The sequence below is a fragment of the Medicago truncatula genome, chromosome 1 (assembly GCF_003473485.1).
Source record: "Medicago truncatula cultivar Jemalong A17 chromosome 1, MtrunA17r5.0-ANR, whole genome shotgun sequence".
Taxonomy (NCBI): domain Eukaryota; kingdom Viridiplantae; phylum Streptophyta; class Magnoliopsida; order Fabales; family Fabaceae; genus Medicago; species Medicago truncatula.
In genome coordinates this window covers 40,579,175-40,596,217 of record NC_053042.1, presented here as the reverse complement: position 1 = coordinate 40,596,217, position 17,043 = coordinate 40,579,175, and the positions used below count along the sequence as shown (strand labels likewise).

General features: G+C 34.5%; 3 protein-coding genes across 3 annotated transcripts; 1 reads left to right on the top strand and 2 right to left on the bottom strand.

The window, feature by feature from the left end:
* Positions 1 to 900: 900 nt before the first annotated feature.
* On the top strand, positions 901 to 4,735 carry LOC11406434 (probable serine/threonine-protein kinase PBL7). Its single transcript, XM_003591028.4, has 6 exons — positions 901 to 1,449; positions 1,778 to 2,028; positions 2,807 to 3,192; positions 3,614 to 3,746; positions 3,890 to 3,979; positions 4,113 to 4,735. The coding sequence occupies exons 1-6, from the start codon at positions 1,116 to 1,118 to the stop codon at positions 4,257 to 4,259; spliced, it is 1,341 nt and encodes a 446-aa protein (XP_003591076.1). The 5' UTR covers positions 901 to 1,115; the 3' UTR covers positions 4,260 to 4,735.
* Positions 4,736 to 5,680: 945 nt separating this feature from the next.
* On the bottom strand, positions 5,681 to 9,763 carry LOC11412075 (DNA excision repair protein ERCC-1). The gene is made up of 9 exons (XM_003591027.4): positions 9,504 to 9,763; positions 9,261 to 9,405; positions 9,031 to 9,134; positions 7,918 to 8,017; positions 7,691 to 7,767; positions 7,144 to 7,243; positions 6,926 to 6,997; positions 6,768 to 6,836; positions 5,681 to 6,635 (listed from the first exon to the last, which is right to left on the bottom strand). Exons 1-9 carry the CDS (start codon positions 9,707 to 9,709, stop codon positions 6,303 to 6,305), a joined length of 1,206 nt encoding a protein of 401 aa, XP_003591075.1. The 5' UTR covers positions 9,710 to 9,763; the 3' UTR covers positions 5,681 to 6,302.
* Positions 9,764 to 15,291: 5,528 nt separating this feature from the next.
* Positions 15,292 to 16,748, bottom strand: LOC11412074 (E3 ubiquitin-protein ligase ATL6). Its single transcript, XM_003591025.4, has one exon. It carries the CDS (start codon positions 16,596 to 16,598, stop codon positions 15,477 to 15,479), a length of 1,122 nt encoding a protein of 373 aa, XP_003591073.1. The 5' UTR covers positions 16,599 to 16,748; the 3' UTR covers positions 15,292 to 15,476.
* Positions 16,749 to 17,043: the final 295 nt, after the last annotated feature.

The window sequence follows — 17,043 nt, the reverse complement described above, 5'->3', positions numbered from 1 at the left end:
TGCTGAATTCCTAGTAGATGCATGGAAGTGTCTGTGGAAATACCAAATTGCTAGTAGATGCAAGGCACAGTTACCTAGTAAACTCATCTCATCCCCTTACTTCACTCTCACAAGTTAAATTGGTCCAACAGGGTTGACCCCTCCAAGCACTATATATAGAATATATAAATTGACTTATCTTCACCCTACCAAAAGCACAATTACCTTTTTGTTTTCTTTCTCCAAACAAAGAATAAGAAAAGACATGCTCCAAATCCAATTCTACTTTCACCAAAGCATACTTATGAAAATGTTATACTTGTACAACCCGTGTAACATGAGACATTAACGGCGGTATAAGGCAGCGTGGCTTAACTCATGTTGATATAAGGCGAACGTGACTTAAATCATTTGGGAATATTTTTGTCAGTTTGTAAGGGAATGATCATTTTTGGTTGTGAGAAGAGCGATTTTCTTATTTATATTCCTTGTATACATTTTGATACCTAAAGTCTTAAGCGACTCAGTAAACTATTATTGGCCTCAGCGCCCATATAACATGAGACATTTTGGAGTATCCGAACAATAGCCGTTAGTCTAGGCTAAGAAACTAAAGGTCTTCCGGCCTTTGTGTATGGCTAAGACACTCCTAGTGCTAAGATTCCGATTTAAAGCCAACTACATTGCTTTTCTGAGGTATTGTCTAATTTGGATCTTGTGCAAGTCCTCGCAATTTTGTCCTTAGTTAAAAAAAAGTAAGACTTTTCAGTGTACTAAAATCGAAATAAAATTACACGCCGTGAAACTTTGCATGAAATTAGGGGAATAATTGAAGGGAGGGCATGATTGAAAAACCCGTGCAAATGCTTCCAGGATTTTCTAATACAGAGAAAGAGACAATTCTATAGAAAATAACAACAAAAGAATGGACGAATGAAGTACACACCAAAAAGTCTAAAACCACAGATTAAATATTCACGAGAAAGATAGAAACAAATGCCATGTCCTCTTAGGCTCAAAACTAGCAATTACTTCCTTGCGATCCTCATTGTTTTGTTTACTACTATAAACAAAACCTCTCTCCCTTACTCTTTCCTCTGTGCCTTCCAATATCTCAACCTTCTTTGTGGTCACCAATGGAAGTTAATTCAAGTACCACTGTACCTGCAGGGCCACCAACTATTTCTACAAAGAACCATACTTTCATACACCATTACCATCACTTACATTCAGAAAAAGATTACCATAACCATGTTGGACATTTTCCCTTCAAAACCATTATTATAATCATCACAATGGTTGCCTTAATTATGCTCCTATTTACCATTTTTTTGGTCGTATGCTTGATCCGTCGCCAAAAGTCTTCTAGCAAAAATGGAGTTTGCAAAGATGATTGTGAGAGTAGAGTGCTTCATGATACAAGCAGAAGACACATTGCTCCAACAATTCTGTCCTTTGATTCTAGCCCAGGTAACTCCATGTTATTATCAATTAATTGCAACCATGTTCTTACTTGGCCAAACAGATACAATATATGCAAATTTTATGAGCTTCTATCTAAATTATAAGTGAGTATGGAGGTATGGTCAGAAGAGTGTCTTTACAATATATAGATAGTATCATTAGATGTATTCCATATCAAAAAGAGACCAGGAAATTTGAAATTCATGTCCATTAAATATTTAGCAAAGTTTAAAAAATTTCTTTAAATTTTCGTCGTCAATTAAAATTTTATAGTAAGTTAGATGACTGAGGCTTTTGAAGCTAATAAATAGTTGGTATGAAACAATGATTTCAGATGTTAAAGGTGGGTGTCTTTATGGGGGAAATTTGAGCAGGACACCACCAACACCTAAATTTCGAGGAGTGCAAGTTTTCACTTATAGGGAGCTAGAAGTTGCTACTAATGGTTTCAATGAAGCAAATGAGATTGGTAATGGAGGAATTAATGGTTTGATGTATAAAGGAGTCTTAAGTGATGGAACTTTGGCAGCCATTAAGTTGCTTCAGAGTGAGGGTAAGCAAGGAGAGCGTGCATTCAGAATAGAGGTGAGTGAGATATTATTAATATATCACTTTTTGTTATTGGTATGCAATGATTTAACATCTCTTGTTTGTTACCTGCTCTCTCTCAATATCTCCCTTTCTTGTTAACTCACTGTTTGTACAGAGAACAATGTTTTTGTCTTTTATCAAAGCTGAAACTTCTATATGTTGCCAAAGAAAATAGAAAACAAATGACAAGTCGTTACTAACAAATTTATTTTAAAGAGAAATGATATTTGTACAACTATTTCCTAATAACTTTTGAAACAACATTCTCTCTCATACTCGCATTATATTTTTACCTTCTATCTATTGCTTTGTTTTTTGTGCCAACACATACTTTTCTTTGTAAAAATATGGTTGTCAACCAAATTAATGTTCAAATAACATTGTTCTCAGATGGACTTACGCAACTTATCATATGACAGCCTTAATGTACACTCTTGCTCTTATCTTAATTTATGGCATCCCGTGTGACTAGAGCAATGTATTTGTTAGGGTGTACTATGAATTAGATTTTAATATATCTACAGTAACATTAAATGAAAATCATAATAATTTTATTCCTATAACTTTGAAATACTGACAGTAATATAGTATTTTCTATTAACTCTTGCACAGAATTCTCTGGCGTTTTGCAATCAAAATTGGGACCATGAGAATTGAAATGCAAATTATTTTATCTTCACATTACATTAGTCCTTCCTAGTTGCCAACTCATACTGTGATCTTTATTAAAATCTAGCACATGGGTGTGAAGACTAAATGACATTTATGGCAGGTCGATCTCCTAAGCCAATTGCGGTCTCCTTATTTGGTGGAGTTACTTGGCTATTGTGCTGATCAACACCACAGGTTATTGATTTTTGAATACATGCCAAATGGTACACTCCAACACCATCTTCATTCCCTCAACGATAAAACTCAGCCATTGGATTGGTGGTCCCGGATGAGGATAGCCCTTGATTGTGCCAGGGCCTTGGAGTTCCTGCATGAACATGCTGTTTCACCCGTGATACATAGAGACTTCAAGACTTATAATGTTTTACTGGATCAGAATTTCCGTGCAAAGGTGGCAGATTTTGGATTGGCTAATATGGGATCAGAGAAGAGAAATGGCCAGGTTTCTACCCGTGTGTTGGGGACCACTGGATATTTGGCACCAGAGTGAGTAATATGAGTACCCCATTACATCTATCGTTACCCACTCCCATTTCATAACTTGCAATCTCAAACAAAGAACTCATGCACATGGTCACACACCAGTCTCTATCAAGCAGCAGGCTGTTATTTTTTAAATACTAGCTAGCTAGGAAATTTGGATGGTCTGGCATCCGTAATCCCCGCATTCACGCAGTCAACGCATATCGGGGTCATTTAATCAAAATCGGACGGTTCAAATTTCAAATGACCACCAATGTTCCTATTGTATGAATGCAGAGGATTGCCGGCTGGAGACAATTTGAATTCCTAGCTAGTCTTTTATGATGTCACAAAGAAACCTAGTAATAATTTTAAAAAAATCATTGACTTCATAAATTATTCCATAAATTTAATTTGTCTGTTTAACTTGGATATGATAATGTAGGTATGCCTCCACGGGTAAGCTTACTACAAAGTCGGATGTTTACAGCTACGGTGTAGTTCTTCTCGAATTACTAACAGGACGTGTACCAGTTGATATTAAGCGGCCCACCGGAGAACATGTCCTCGTCTCTTGGGTAAGAAAACAGTACTTTGAAACTATTCAAGACTAGTTTGTTTAAAACCAAAGGGAAAAAAATAGTCATCCTTAAGGACCTAATTGAGCTTGTAATACTGACATTTCATTTTGTGACATCCTCCGACACTTGTTATTCATCAGGCTCTTCCAAGATTGACAAACAGAGAAAAAGTTGTGGAAATGGTTGACCCAGTTCTACATGGGCAGTACTCAAAGAAGGCTTTAGTTCAGGTCAGACCTGATTTCGTTTAGTCACTGTTATTCTCTTATTATCCTCATAATTATGACTTATAATTTGGATTGATAATATTTTTACCATCAATTAACTTACCATTTTACTTTATGTTGCTACGGGGTTTTACAGGTAGCTGCCATCGCCGCAATGTGCATACAGCCAGAAGCTGATTACAGGCCACTCATGACAGACGTTGTACAATCATTGATACCACTTGTGAGAGCCCATTCTCTTTCCAGTTCCCTAAGATTTCAGAAACAAATACCAAGTTATTAGGTGTGCATTATCTTCGAAGTCCTGTTTGAGAAAAGCACAAGCAGCCTAGAGAAAACTACTTTAACTTATTGGACTCAAATGGTTCATGGACAAATGTGGTGCAAAATTGCAATATCAGACTTGATGGGACATCCTCAATTGGTAACTTAGATATGCAGCATTCCTTCAGCTCTACTGAATGGCGAAGAGGTGAAAAAAGAGAAAAACAAAGACGATTCAAATAAGCCTAAAGGGCCAATAAGGATAGAAACATTTGCATTAGTTATAGATGCACTTTGTTCTAGATGTTTATGGTATTTTAATTGACGGAAAGATGGGCACTAACATGCTTGTCTATCCGCTTTTCTATTGTGTTTGGTTGTATATATATTTTATTGTATAATATGTATAATATTCATGACTAGTAGTTTGTTTCCGAGTTCCCTTAAACTACAGTGTAAATTTCAATTTGGAAAAAAACTGTTATTGAGGGTAAATTTGTCCAGGAAAAGGTTTGACCAAAATTAGTAGCTATTAGTAGTTAACTCGGAATGGAGTTCCCTTTATATAATGGTATAAATATCCATATAGAATATTAACATCTTTCTTAGATTGGTTTTGTTATGATAAACTTGCTAAGATATGGTACAAAATTAAGAGGAATGTGAACTTTCTAAAATTAAGGAGAACATTATATTTCTTATGTATTATAATGAAATTAATATCCAATCATTAAGAGTTTCGATTACCGACAAATTTTGTAATCCAAGAAATCACTGCCTGAAACCAAACTCAATAACATACTTCAAATTAAACTGAATATCTTTTGGTTAACGAAAAAATGACCTACAACATAAAGCATCAACTTAAAGGCAACGAAGGTGATCAATTGATCCCGCTTCTTTCTTTCTGGCTGTAGGAGAAGTGCTAAATTTTAGGCTCTAGCATAGGGTGAAATTGGACAGCTATATTGAAAGCTCCTTCATATTTCTATGAAGATAAATACTAATATAACATACAGACAAATAGATGTAAGGAGTTTAATGGAATAATGCTGACCTGTTTGGACTTGTTGTATACCGCTGAAGACGAGAGATTCCCAAAACGCATGTAAGCACAACAGAAATCACAGCAGGTCATATCAGCGGATACTTCTATCATAAAAATATGCAAGAAAATTTTATGCATCCTACCACACAAACCAAAACTCTGAGGGGAATTTTTACCTACAGTCTATTTGTAGTGAAATGCCCTACATATCAATCTCTGTGATATTTCTTGATGCAAAGGAGAAACTACTTTTCTAATAGCATCTTGATATTGTGTAAAGATGTAATATACACGAAACGTGAGCAGTAAATTCCTAGGAGATAGATCATAAGGAGATACATTTTTTTTATAATTTTTTTGCTTAGTTGAATATTATGTAGTAAGATTATAACTTCCAGAACCCTTACTGAAATCTGGGTCTAACTGTCTTTTTAAGCAAATGTCCTCTTGTAAACCTGCACAACCCAAAATTACCCTAGATATATATAGGGGCTGGGCAAGGAGTTCGTAACTGGTTCAGAAAATTGCTTAAAACTGATAGAAACAAACAAACAACTGAAATATTTTTTTGTTTGATATACAACAACAGAAACTATTATTGATGAAGCTCTTCCCCTCAATTCTGAATCAATGTGATTTTGGAATCAAGGAGACGACTGGGTAAACAGTGTACAGAAGATGAGAATATCTCTTGACCTAAGAACTTTGATAGGCCCTCCCTCTAAGTAACCATAAATTAAATCCAATCTTCATCATAGCGTTAAATCCTATAAGCCACCTTCTCTTCATTCCCATTCAGTTTAAACTTGTCCCAGCCAACTAAAAGTCCAGTTGTCAAATTACAACCAACCAACTAACTACTCCTTCAATTAGTAAGTGCAGCTGTTTCCCTTATAACACTCCTCGCAGAATACCGTTGGTGTAAAATCATGGTGATTATCCCTCTAGAACTCATGAAATTATCTTGCTTGAGGAAAAATTGTTAAACAACCACTGATAATATAAGCTGTAATTTTATGTCTCCGCATCTGATTCTCTGACAACAACTGTTTCTTCTTTCTCCTTCAATTTTGATGAGATGTTCCTCTTTCCAGCTCTTTCAGATAATTTGGCAAAAGCTACGGAGAGGGCAGATCTGACAGTAAACTCGGGTTCTTTCTTCTTACGTTTGCTTGCACTGTCTGCATCCTTATGTATGTCTTCAAGAGAAGAGGAAGATTCGGTATTGTTTATAACAGATGTATCTTGACTAGTTGGCTGATTCTGGACAGAAGTCTCTGGAATGGCTTGCCGGCTGGATTCCACACGCTTGAACGGTTCATGAAACGTGTCAAACAAGCGCTTGACCTGTTATCGGGAAACATATTAATATTTAGAATTCTTTTGGTCTATATCAATGGGCTGTGGTACCCTACCAAATTAAGCAACAGCCTCAAAAATATAACTATGAATCGTTGTCCTATTCCACTGGTAATATACCTTGCGCTCTCCTATGCCAGGGCAACGAGCTAGATCCTCCATGGATGCACCCATTATGTTAGATAGAGACTGAAAGGACAAGAATCCAGTTTGATCAAAATCTTTTGCGAACAAATCAATCAATATATGTATGTGAGCGAAAAAAACAAAACACATACCCCAAAGTTGGTACCAAGGGTAACTACATCAGTCTTGTTGACATGCCGAACTGTTGTTAGGGCATGTGTTAGCTACAGTTAAAAGTAAAATAGCATCAGTGCCTTTGATGATTATGCTTAGAAAATAATCAACTTAACAATTGCAACTTTAATACTTTTCTGGAAGTACCAAAATCCATAGTAAACTAATGTGTAGGAAGAATAAAACACAAGCATACCCGCGATAGATAGTCCGTATCCATTTGGCCTTGAATAATATCTGCAGGTTTGTTTTCGTAGACTTTTATGGTTTCCAAGTAACGTCCGCATTCCTCCAGGCTATAAAACAATAGAAAGAAATGATACAAAATAAATTAGACAGGTTAGAGGAATGCCAGATGCTACTGAAGACATTGAAATTCACACCCATACTACTTTAAATGGTATGAGTTATATGCTAAATATACAAAAGTTCCGAAGAAGCCACAATAAGCTTTTCTTCTCCTTGGTCCTTTCAAGATGTACATAGAAAAAAGTCTAAAAAATATCTATCGACATTAACGTTCTTCATTATGTCATAACAAAAACTTTCATCTTTAACAAAATATTTGATTTGTAGTCATTTAATACTTTCAAATAGGAATTAAGCAAGACCTTTTAAAAAAAGAATAAGAATCAAGTAAGAAGTAAGAAGTCCGTTAAGAGTATAGACAGCAGTGCTCTCATGCTCCTACAAGTTAAGGAAAAAAAATGCAAACACACAGTTAAAGGGAGTGTCAATCACACCTCCATCCACATAAGAGGGTACAATCATGAAGCAAAGCTGTTTTTGTAACTTCAAGTAAAGGCTTCACTACATCCTCCTGCAATCATTAATAAGAAAACACAGAAAATGTCACTTCATTATATAATATAATAACCGCTATATTTAAATTACAAATTTCTATATAGATCATAGGGAACGGTAAACTAAAATAGACAATATAAATTGAGTACATAGCAGGGTGCCTCACCACATCAACATGGCACAAAACTACACGAAGTTTGAAATTCTTCTGCAGCTCCCTTATTCTGTGATATAAGTAGTCTGGATGAAGCAGATGATACCGAAGACTGCATCAAAATCATCCACTTTAGTCAAGTTGTTACATAAAAATAACTATATTAAAACCATCTAGCAGCAATGACGTCTTCTCAGATGTCCAACTAAAAAACCACAAAAAGGAGACAGATAATGTAGAAAACAAGAAGCTCTACGATAAACCAGAAAGTTCCACATGAGTACCTAACATAGTAGATCCACTTAATTGAGAGACTTAATATGAATTAGAAGATGCTTATTGTTACGAGAGAAGTTTGACAAGAAACTTAAGAATCCATTGTGGCAGCATGTAACACTTACAAATAATAATTGCCCGCCCATTATCTCTCTCATGTATGGTCAGCCAAAATTTAATCGGTCAAATATCCTATTTTTATGCATTCTTCTATAAAATTTTCCTAACAAATCGAAATGCTGATATGAATATTATCATGCAATCATATCATATATCTAATTATGGCACATATAGACAGTAATGGAGGAAGAGAATGCACTGGGAGATCCGCCAATTACTCGCAATTTGATATGAAGGTAGTTTTTGCCGCACAAAGAGAACGGAAAGGGAGAGCTTTTTCTATTTTGTTTTTTTTATTCTATTATTTTTAGTGGAACCAAAATGTACTCCTATCTAACCTTTTATCCTGTTCTATTCTACTATTTATATGTTTATTGCACATTAGATCAAAACTTATATATCCTGTTTTCCCCTTTCTTTTCCTGTTTTCCCGTTTCTTTATATGTCTACCAAATGCTATAAAAAATTCAAGCATCCCAATATTTTTGCCATCTACATAATAACTAACAAATCATGCTTAGATAATAGAAAGCGTTTCACTTAAACAAGTTACTTGTCTGCAGAAACTAGCCAAAAAATGTCTTAAGATAAATGACAGTAACAAACCAAAATCAACCCACAAATTGCAAAACAATACCAGTTTGTTAAAATTCCGCTACGACTATAGTGCCACTAGAAAACCAAACATGGTGCAACAACTGGAAGTAGATTTGTAAAGAAAAAAATAACCTGAGATAGAGAGCACATGAGCTTTGTCCAAGCAAGAAATCACAAACAACATCGGCAAATGTCCATCTCACGTTCCTAATATGTTTCAGCAACGGATTCCCTTTCTGATAAAAATAAAAATAAAATAAAAAAATCACTTTCACACAAAGCACAAGATCATAAAAACCCTAATAAACTAATATGCATAAGATTAAGAAGCGTATACAATATTATTATAAAATGAAATTGACCTGTCTATTGCTGACAAGAATTGCATTACGATTTTGAGTAGGTTGAGAATTTGAATTTGGTAAATTTGGTGAAGCTGCAGGAGCATTATTTGTTGCAGATGATGTTGACGGTGTTGAAGATGAAGCGTTCGATGGAGCATTTTCCCTAATCAAAATTAAGAATACGAAAATGAAGAATATGATAAAAAAAAATATATATATATATATATACGAATTAGAAGAAGAAATGAGAAGTGCGAATACTTTGGAAGTGAAGGAGGTGGAGAGTAGAATTCTGAGGATTTGACGAACGCAAAAGCTTGAGAAAAAGTTTGAGACGGAACGAATAGAGATGGTGGAGTTGATTTTGTTTGTGAAGATTCAATTACTTCTTGATATGAAGGGATTCGTATCACAGTGGAACTTTTCTTGTTTATTGAATTGTTTTGCTTTTCTGCTTCATTCTCCATTTTTCTATTCTTCGCGCGAACAATGTAAACGTAGGAGGGTTGAGTTGTTGATGCAAGTGTGATTGGTTCAAGTTTGGGCTTTCTTGAATGAAGAACAAAACTCAATGTTGAGGAAATTACTTATTAGGCCCCTTTAATTGCTCATAAGCCCCTCAAAATCCAGATGCAAAACGTATAACACAAAATAGAAGGAGAATGTGACACAATGCATTTCCATAACACACTCAAACACACATGAAAACATTCAAACAAAACACATTCAAATTCAACATTCTACACTCAAAATTCATTTAACATTTAAATGACATAAAATTTGTTCGTATTTCATTCAACATTTCATAATGACATTTATTGTGGACTTACGATATACATCATTCATGAGAAATAAAATAAAAGAATATATAAAGTCATCAGAACGCCTCCTTCTACGTGCGACTTGATGTTGAGTGGCCAACTCTGTTTCTTCAACAATCTACTGAAGAGAACCCCACATATCATCGTACGCGATACCCATTTTCATCCTATCGAAGCAAATGATCCTAACCCTCCTGATTAGCTGCAAAGCATCCAAAGTATAATTGGCATTCTCCTCCTCTATTAGAACCTCCATATTTGCTGGCATAGAAGGATCTCCCTCGATTGGAGCCACTAATATGAGATGGGATATCATATAAAACCAAACAATGTAACTCAATGCAGATTGCCCATGTGACTCCATGAATAGATCCTGCATTTCCTCAGGTATAACATGCAACAAAAAAAATCTTGGAATGCATAGTCAATTTGAAAGACATTCATATCTGGTACGACGGATGGATGCTAATAACGGTTTGAATATGTCCATACTACCTCATCACACGCTTTGGCCAATGACGATAAATCATCTCGTGACCACGCTTTATCCATCTAGAATTTCAACATATGTCATCGAACAGGACGCGTCTAACTATGGTTGTCATAGGCGCTGAAGGTAATGTTAACGATAAATCACATAATGATGTGATGGTTTTTTCATCACATGTTAGGCATAGGTGTGGTGCGCTAGGTGCACATGCCAATACAATATGGATTGTACTAGCTGCTGAGTACTACGACAAGTACGTAGAGGTTTGCACTTTGCACTAGGCGTACAGACAATCACGTGGTCATTTTTTCCGGCTTTTGAAGTGTATATATAAAAGATCAAAATTTGTTCTTTTTGAACTAAAAGAGGAGACTATTTTATAGTAGATTGGGGAGATGCTCCATCTCTCAAATGTTGATTATTGTTCGACAAAACTAGGTAAGCAAATTCTTAGTTTGTTGCTTGAGGCTATTTAATTATTGGTTGTCATTGATACTTGCTCCATACTATTAAGTTATTCGTGTGATTTGAGTCTAGATTCACAATATAATTAACAAAAAAAAATAATTGTTTAATGATTAATGTTTTACAATAGTTAAAAAGTAATGTATCTGATATCAAGAGATTGAGATGCCATATTTCATCTAAAATATTATAATATTGAGAATATGAATCATCTATCTTATAAATGCAACATTTTGCTTGTTCATAATCGATGTTAAACTAACCACTTACACTTAAATGCAACAATCCTTCTCTCAAATGTCATTCTCTTGTATCAAATACTTGCACCGCTATTACAATCAAGAATATAAGATAAAAGAAGAAAGTTTAATACAAACTTGTTTTCGACAGATTTATAACGAAGAATTAAGTCAACATATATTACATTGACTTCCCTCTTCCTTTACTACATTAGATGATGTCAAACTAATAATCTCAAAATGTTTAATGATACCATATCTTCATTATAAAGTCTTATGATATTGAGAATATGAATTATCTCTCTTATAAATACAACATTTTGCTTGTTTATAATCTATGTTAAACTAACCCCTTACACTTAAATCCAATAATTTTTCTCTCAGGTGTTTGTCTCTTGTATCAAATATTTGCACGCCATTACAATCAAAATATAAGACAAAATAAGAAAATTTAATACAAACTTATTTTCGATGGATTTACAAGGAAGAGTTAAGTCAATATATATAACATTGATTTCCCACTTCCTTTATTATATTGAACGATGTCGAACTAATAATCCCAAAATGTTTAATTATCTTGAATATATATTATGCATAATGCTGAGCCATATAATCTAATTGGTTGGTGACTAAGAAAGATACATGAAACGGATAGCAAATGCAATAGGTGGATGGCTAAATGGCCGAAATTAATAATTTAATTGGGGATCTACGTGGTGTACAAATGCACATCAAATCACTACTGAATTTAGGTATGTGCAAAGAAAAAAACAGCCCAAACAAAACTTTAAACTAAACCATCCGTACACCTAAATGGTTTTGTTCAAGTTTATGTCCTGTTATTCATGAATACCTAATAAAAAGGGCGGAAAGTATTAGTTGGAAACTTTGAATTAAAAGGACCCCTTGTCCTTGACGGCTTGCATCATTTTGGAAAACAAATTGATATAATCAACACAACATAAATCAAGCATCAAGAACAAAGAAAGTCCATAATAATATAGATTTTCAAGTTCTTTGGCATATGTCCACAACGAAACCTGCTGGCCAATTAATTAAAAGTAACCATCACCCTTCACCAGGCCAACTAATTTGCATATTTTAAGCATTACAGTATACTATTACTAATGCATGCTTATGTTACAAAAAAACAAAAATATATAGGCTCTGTTTGATAAAAATAAGCTATAAGTTAGCTGATAGCTGATAAGTTCGCTGATAGCTGAAAAGCTAGCTAGCTAATGACTGATAGCTTATAGCTGAAAAACTTGCTTATTAAAAATAATGTGTTTGATAAAATTAGCTGTTGAAGTGGCTGATAAGTATAAAATGACATAAAAGGACATGTTTTTCTTTTTTAATATACATATAGACACACACATTTTTTTGTAATGTATTTATTTTTTAATATTTTTAATTATAGTTAAATATGTTTTTGGTCTCTATAAATATTCAAACTTTTGGTCTTAGTCTCCATAAAAAAATTCTTCGACCTTTAATCCTAAAAAAAATTCACCGACAATTTTGATCTCTGCTTTATGAATCCCAAAAAATAAGAGAAAGGTGAAAACAAAATGTAAGCTAGAATATATAAAATTTTACAACGTACAATAGACTAGTTATTTTTTCCTTTAAAAAAGAATAGGCTAGTTATTTTTTTGTGGTGTACAACAGATTAGTTATAGCAAAATATAAAGCGCTCCTTAAAAAAAACGTGGCATTTTTTTTAAGGGAAAAAATGGGGCGGTTATAAAGATGAACATGGATAGTTGTTTGATTAAAAAAATAATTAATTTAAATTAATAGGGTTAAAGTTGGAAGAAAATATAAAAAGCTACCAGCTATAAGCTAAAAAACTACTTAAAATAGCTTTTCGAAAAATGCTATAAGCTCATGAAAAAAGCTCGTTACCAAACACGTCACGTTTTCATCTAACGAGCTTATAAGTTAATCCAACAAACTATAAACTAACTTTTTTGTATTACCAAACACAGCGATAGTGTTTGCTTATGTTAGAATTGGTTCCCATCCCAAAATATCTACCGAACAAATGAGAGACTTTAAAGTCCAAAAAAAAAAGTATATTTTGTCTTGCAGCGTCTCACTTGGTTGGGACCTATAACAACCATTGTTGAATGTTTATCCACTTTAGGTTGCTGGCCTGGGCTAGTTGAGATGTTGGGACTGAAATATTTGAAAAGTTTCAAAGTGGAACTAAAAGAGCCGTATAATATATTCTTAATTAAAAGCAGCCATATGTCATGATGTCATCACCAATAATTATGAGTATATTTTGCTATTGACATGCTATTCTAGAAACAGAATTAGCTTTTGAGAAAGGGTCAAGAAAGTTTATAATTAATGAGTTGCTCTACATGACCGTCAATATATTCTGCTGCAAAATTCTAGTAGCGTTTTGCGTAAGGTATGAGGTGAGTGGGGTGACCCAAAAATTTCTTAGTATATATTAATTAATTTAATAGTTTAAAAGTCTAAAAAATTGCTTGTTAAATTTAACTATTTTATGGGTCCTCGTTAACTTAACTCAATTGATTTAAATTTAAATTCAGCCAAAAAAAACTATTATGTGGTGGAGTCTTGCTTACTTGTCTCCTTTGCAATAGCGTTATTGCACAAAGCACCTGATTCCTATTCTAACAAACATGCAAATTTCGGTCCACATAATAATAAAAAAGGGGACACACAAAAGGCACAGGATCAACACAGTCGAGGTAGATTCTAGGTGGGGACTGGGGAGGAAAAAAGACAATGAAAATAAATATTCTAAGCACTATTGATTCTTACAAGTTTGTTTTGAACCAACAATTTTGCATGATACTATTTTTTTTCATTTTCGTTGGGAAATAAACATTCATGCCCAAGGCATACAACTTCATGGTGTGTGAGAAGGGAATCAGAAAAAAAATATCATAAAAAATATAGATAAACAAATATTGAAACATAAAGAAACAACGTAACTGATTTAATGGTCTCAAACACATACATATGAAGAGCAGCATGGAATAAAAATTATTTTTGTTGTACTTTTTTCTTTTTGAAGAATTTTGTTGTACATTAATAAAGTCAATTGTACCTAACTTCTGATTTAGTCTAATAGTAAAAAGATAAATTTTGAATGTAAGTTATTTTCATTAAAGAAAAAGAGACAAACTTTACCTCAAGTGATTTGCTTAGATAGAAAGCATTATCCCACACCCAAAAAATGAAATAACTCCCCAATATTTTTGTTTGTATTTTAAGGTAAAGATGGGTTCTCCTTTTAAACACAAGTTTAGGTCACTCTCTAGTCTATTTAGTACAAAATATATGTTTCTCTCTATGTTCTTAATCATTTTATGGCATCGTATCCTAATGTTTGAGCTCTCACATTTTTGTTAGGCTAACACTAATTTGGTTATTTACATGAACCCACTAGATACTCCCTCCCTCATGATTAACAACCATTAGGTGAGATTTGTTGTTATGATCCTAATTGAAGAAAAGTCATGTTATCAAGATGTGATCACTAAAATGGTTAGGGATATAAAACTTGTTTAACCTGATTCAACATTAACGAAATAAAGCGAACTAGAAATATTTTCAAACTTTTTATAAAAGAGAACAATGATTGGAACGAAAAGGGTGTAGACGAAATTTGATGAAGTTACTCTTCACTCACGCTTATTTTATTTTGTCATGACTCTAAGTCGATGAATGTTGTGTTTAAAAGGATTGATTGTCCGTTTACATTCTATTCATTTGTAACTAACCATTGATATATATAAAAAAATATATAGAAATTTAACTCCTAATTAATAGGATATCTTTGTCTAACCTAAACTTGCATCAATATCCCATTTCTGATTTCTATATGGATCCAGCAAGGATAATATTAGTATTGTACTATATGGATGGATGGAAGCACCAATAAACACATACTGTATAGTTTTAAGTTTTTTAATTGAATGTTCGTAATTTCCACGGCATTCTAGTTTTCATTTCTAAGATACTATCAACTAAAATACTAATAATCATCATGAAATTGTCCAGTATATCATGACTATATTTATCTTAAATTAAAACAACAATGTGCTGGATTATACACTTTACAAAATTTGACACTAAAAACTAATTCGTGAAAAATAAACACTAATTCGTGATATAAAAAAATTTAAATAAATACAATGAAATTGTAAAAGGGAATGGCCGAAACAGACAATTAAACCGGTGGCCGTGGCGACTCAACAACCGCCGCCGTAGCTGCTGAAGCAGATGTACCTTCACCGGCGCTACTAGCCACCCTTGGTGACCTCATCGACGAGGCTCTTACAAGGAAAGGTGGCGCCATTGTAAAAACCCACCGGTCTGATAATAAACCCCGGTCCAACCGCCTTACAGACTTCCCTCTACTACTTCCCTCACCACCACCGGTTCGATAACCCCTACGTGAACTAGTTTCTCTTGGCAACACAACTAAGCTTCTAGCCCTATGCAATTCCGGGTTCTGTAGTATTTGTTTCCTCACTTCAACTGGTAGCCTCAAAGTGAACCGTTCAGTATTCTCACCCGGTTGAACCAATGAATGACCGGTTGAATGAGACCGTTGAAACCAACGTGGCCGACCAGACTGTGAACCTCTCGTACGGTTCCGGTTCAGCGTCTGGCTTACAGTCAGCACTTCTGGTTCGGTTGGGTCGACTTTTACAGAACCGTCTGCGTTTTGATGTTCATGAACCGATTCAACAGCGTCGTTTTGAGCTTCAATATCTTGTGGTTCGGTATTAATCGATGGGATACCGTGAACCGATTCACCCGGTTGAGGAACCAAATTAGCTCTGCAAACCGGACAAGTGGTATGTGAACCAAGCCATTCATCAATACACTCAGGATGAAAAACATGATCACACTTTGGAATCAAACGCAGCGTTTCACTCTCTTCAAACTCGTTCAAACAAACAGCACATTCCAACGCGCCTTTTCCGATTTTATGAATCTTCACAGTCGAGTATTCAAAGATCGGGAAAGTCGCAATCACCGAAGCGTCGAGACCACGCGCCGCCCGTCTTGAACGTCCGGCTAAACCTCCTGCCATGTTTCGGATGCTGTTGGAAGGTGAGTCGCCGCATCGACGGATGTAGATTGAGAAGAAACCCATGAGAAAAAGAGCAGCTACGAGGATTACGATTATTATAGCCATGGAAGGGCTTACACGGTTGTAATATGAGTTATCATTTGTGTTGTCGTTGGTTTGTGCTCCGGCGAAGGGGACGCCGGAGAAAAATATGAAGATGAAGAAAAAACATAGAGGGGTAGTTTTGTCATTTTGATATGAGTTATCCATAGTGAGTGAACTCTCTCTCTCTCTGTTATGGGAAGGTGAATGAGTTTGAATTAGTGAAAGGTTGGAGTTTATAAATGAAACGAGGTTTGTGTCTGAATCTGAAATAGAAAGAGAGGAGATGAAAGATGCTGTGTCGTGTGTTTGTTTAGGATAGTTGAATAAGGAAGGTACTGTCGTGTAACAGGGGTAAGCTCATAAAGTCAAGTGGAAGTGGGGTCTACATTACATTAACATTGATCTCTTGTGTTGTTTGGTCAGAGACGGTGTACAACGTGGACCAACATAATGTTGCGGAAACTTCTGAATAAGATTGACCAATCTCGTTACAAAAAGAATGCTTTATGTGTTTGTAATATTGATTAAATGAGTTATTTTTTTGAAGAAATCTATCATCTATAATTATAAAAATTAAATCTTATTTATCAAAATCGTCGACGAAATAAAA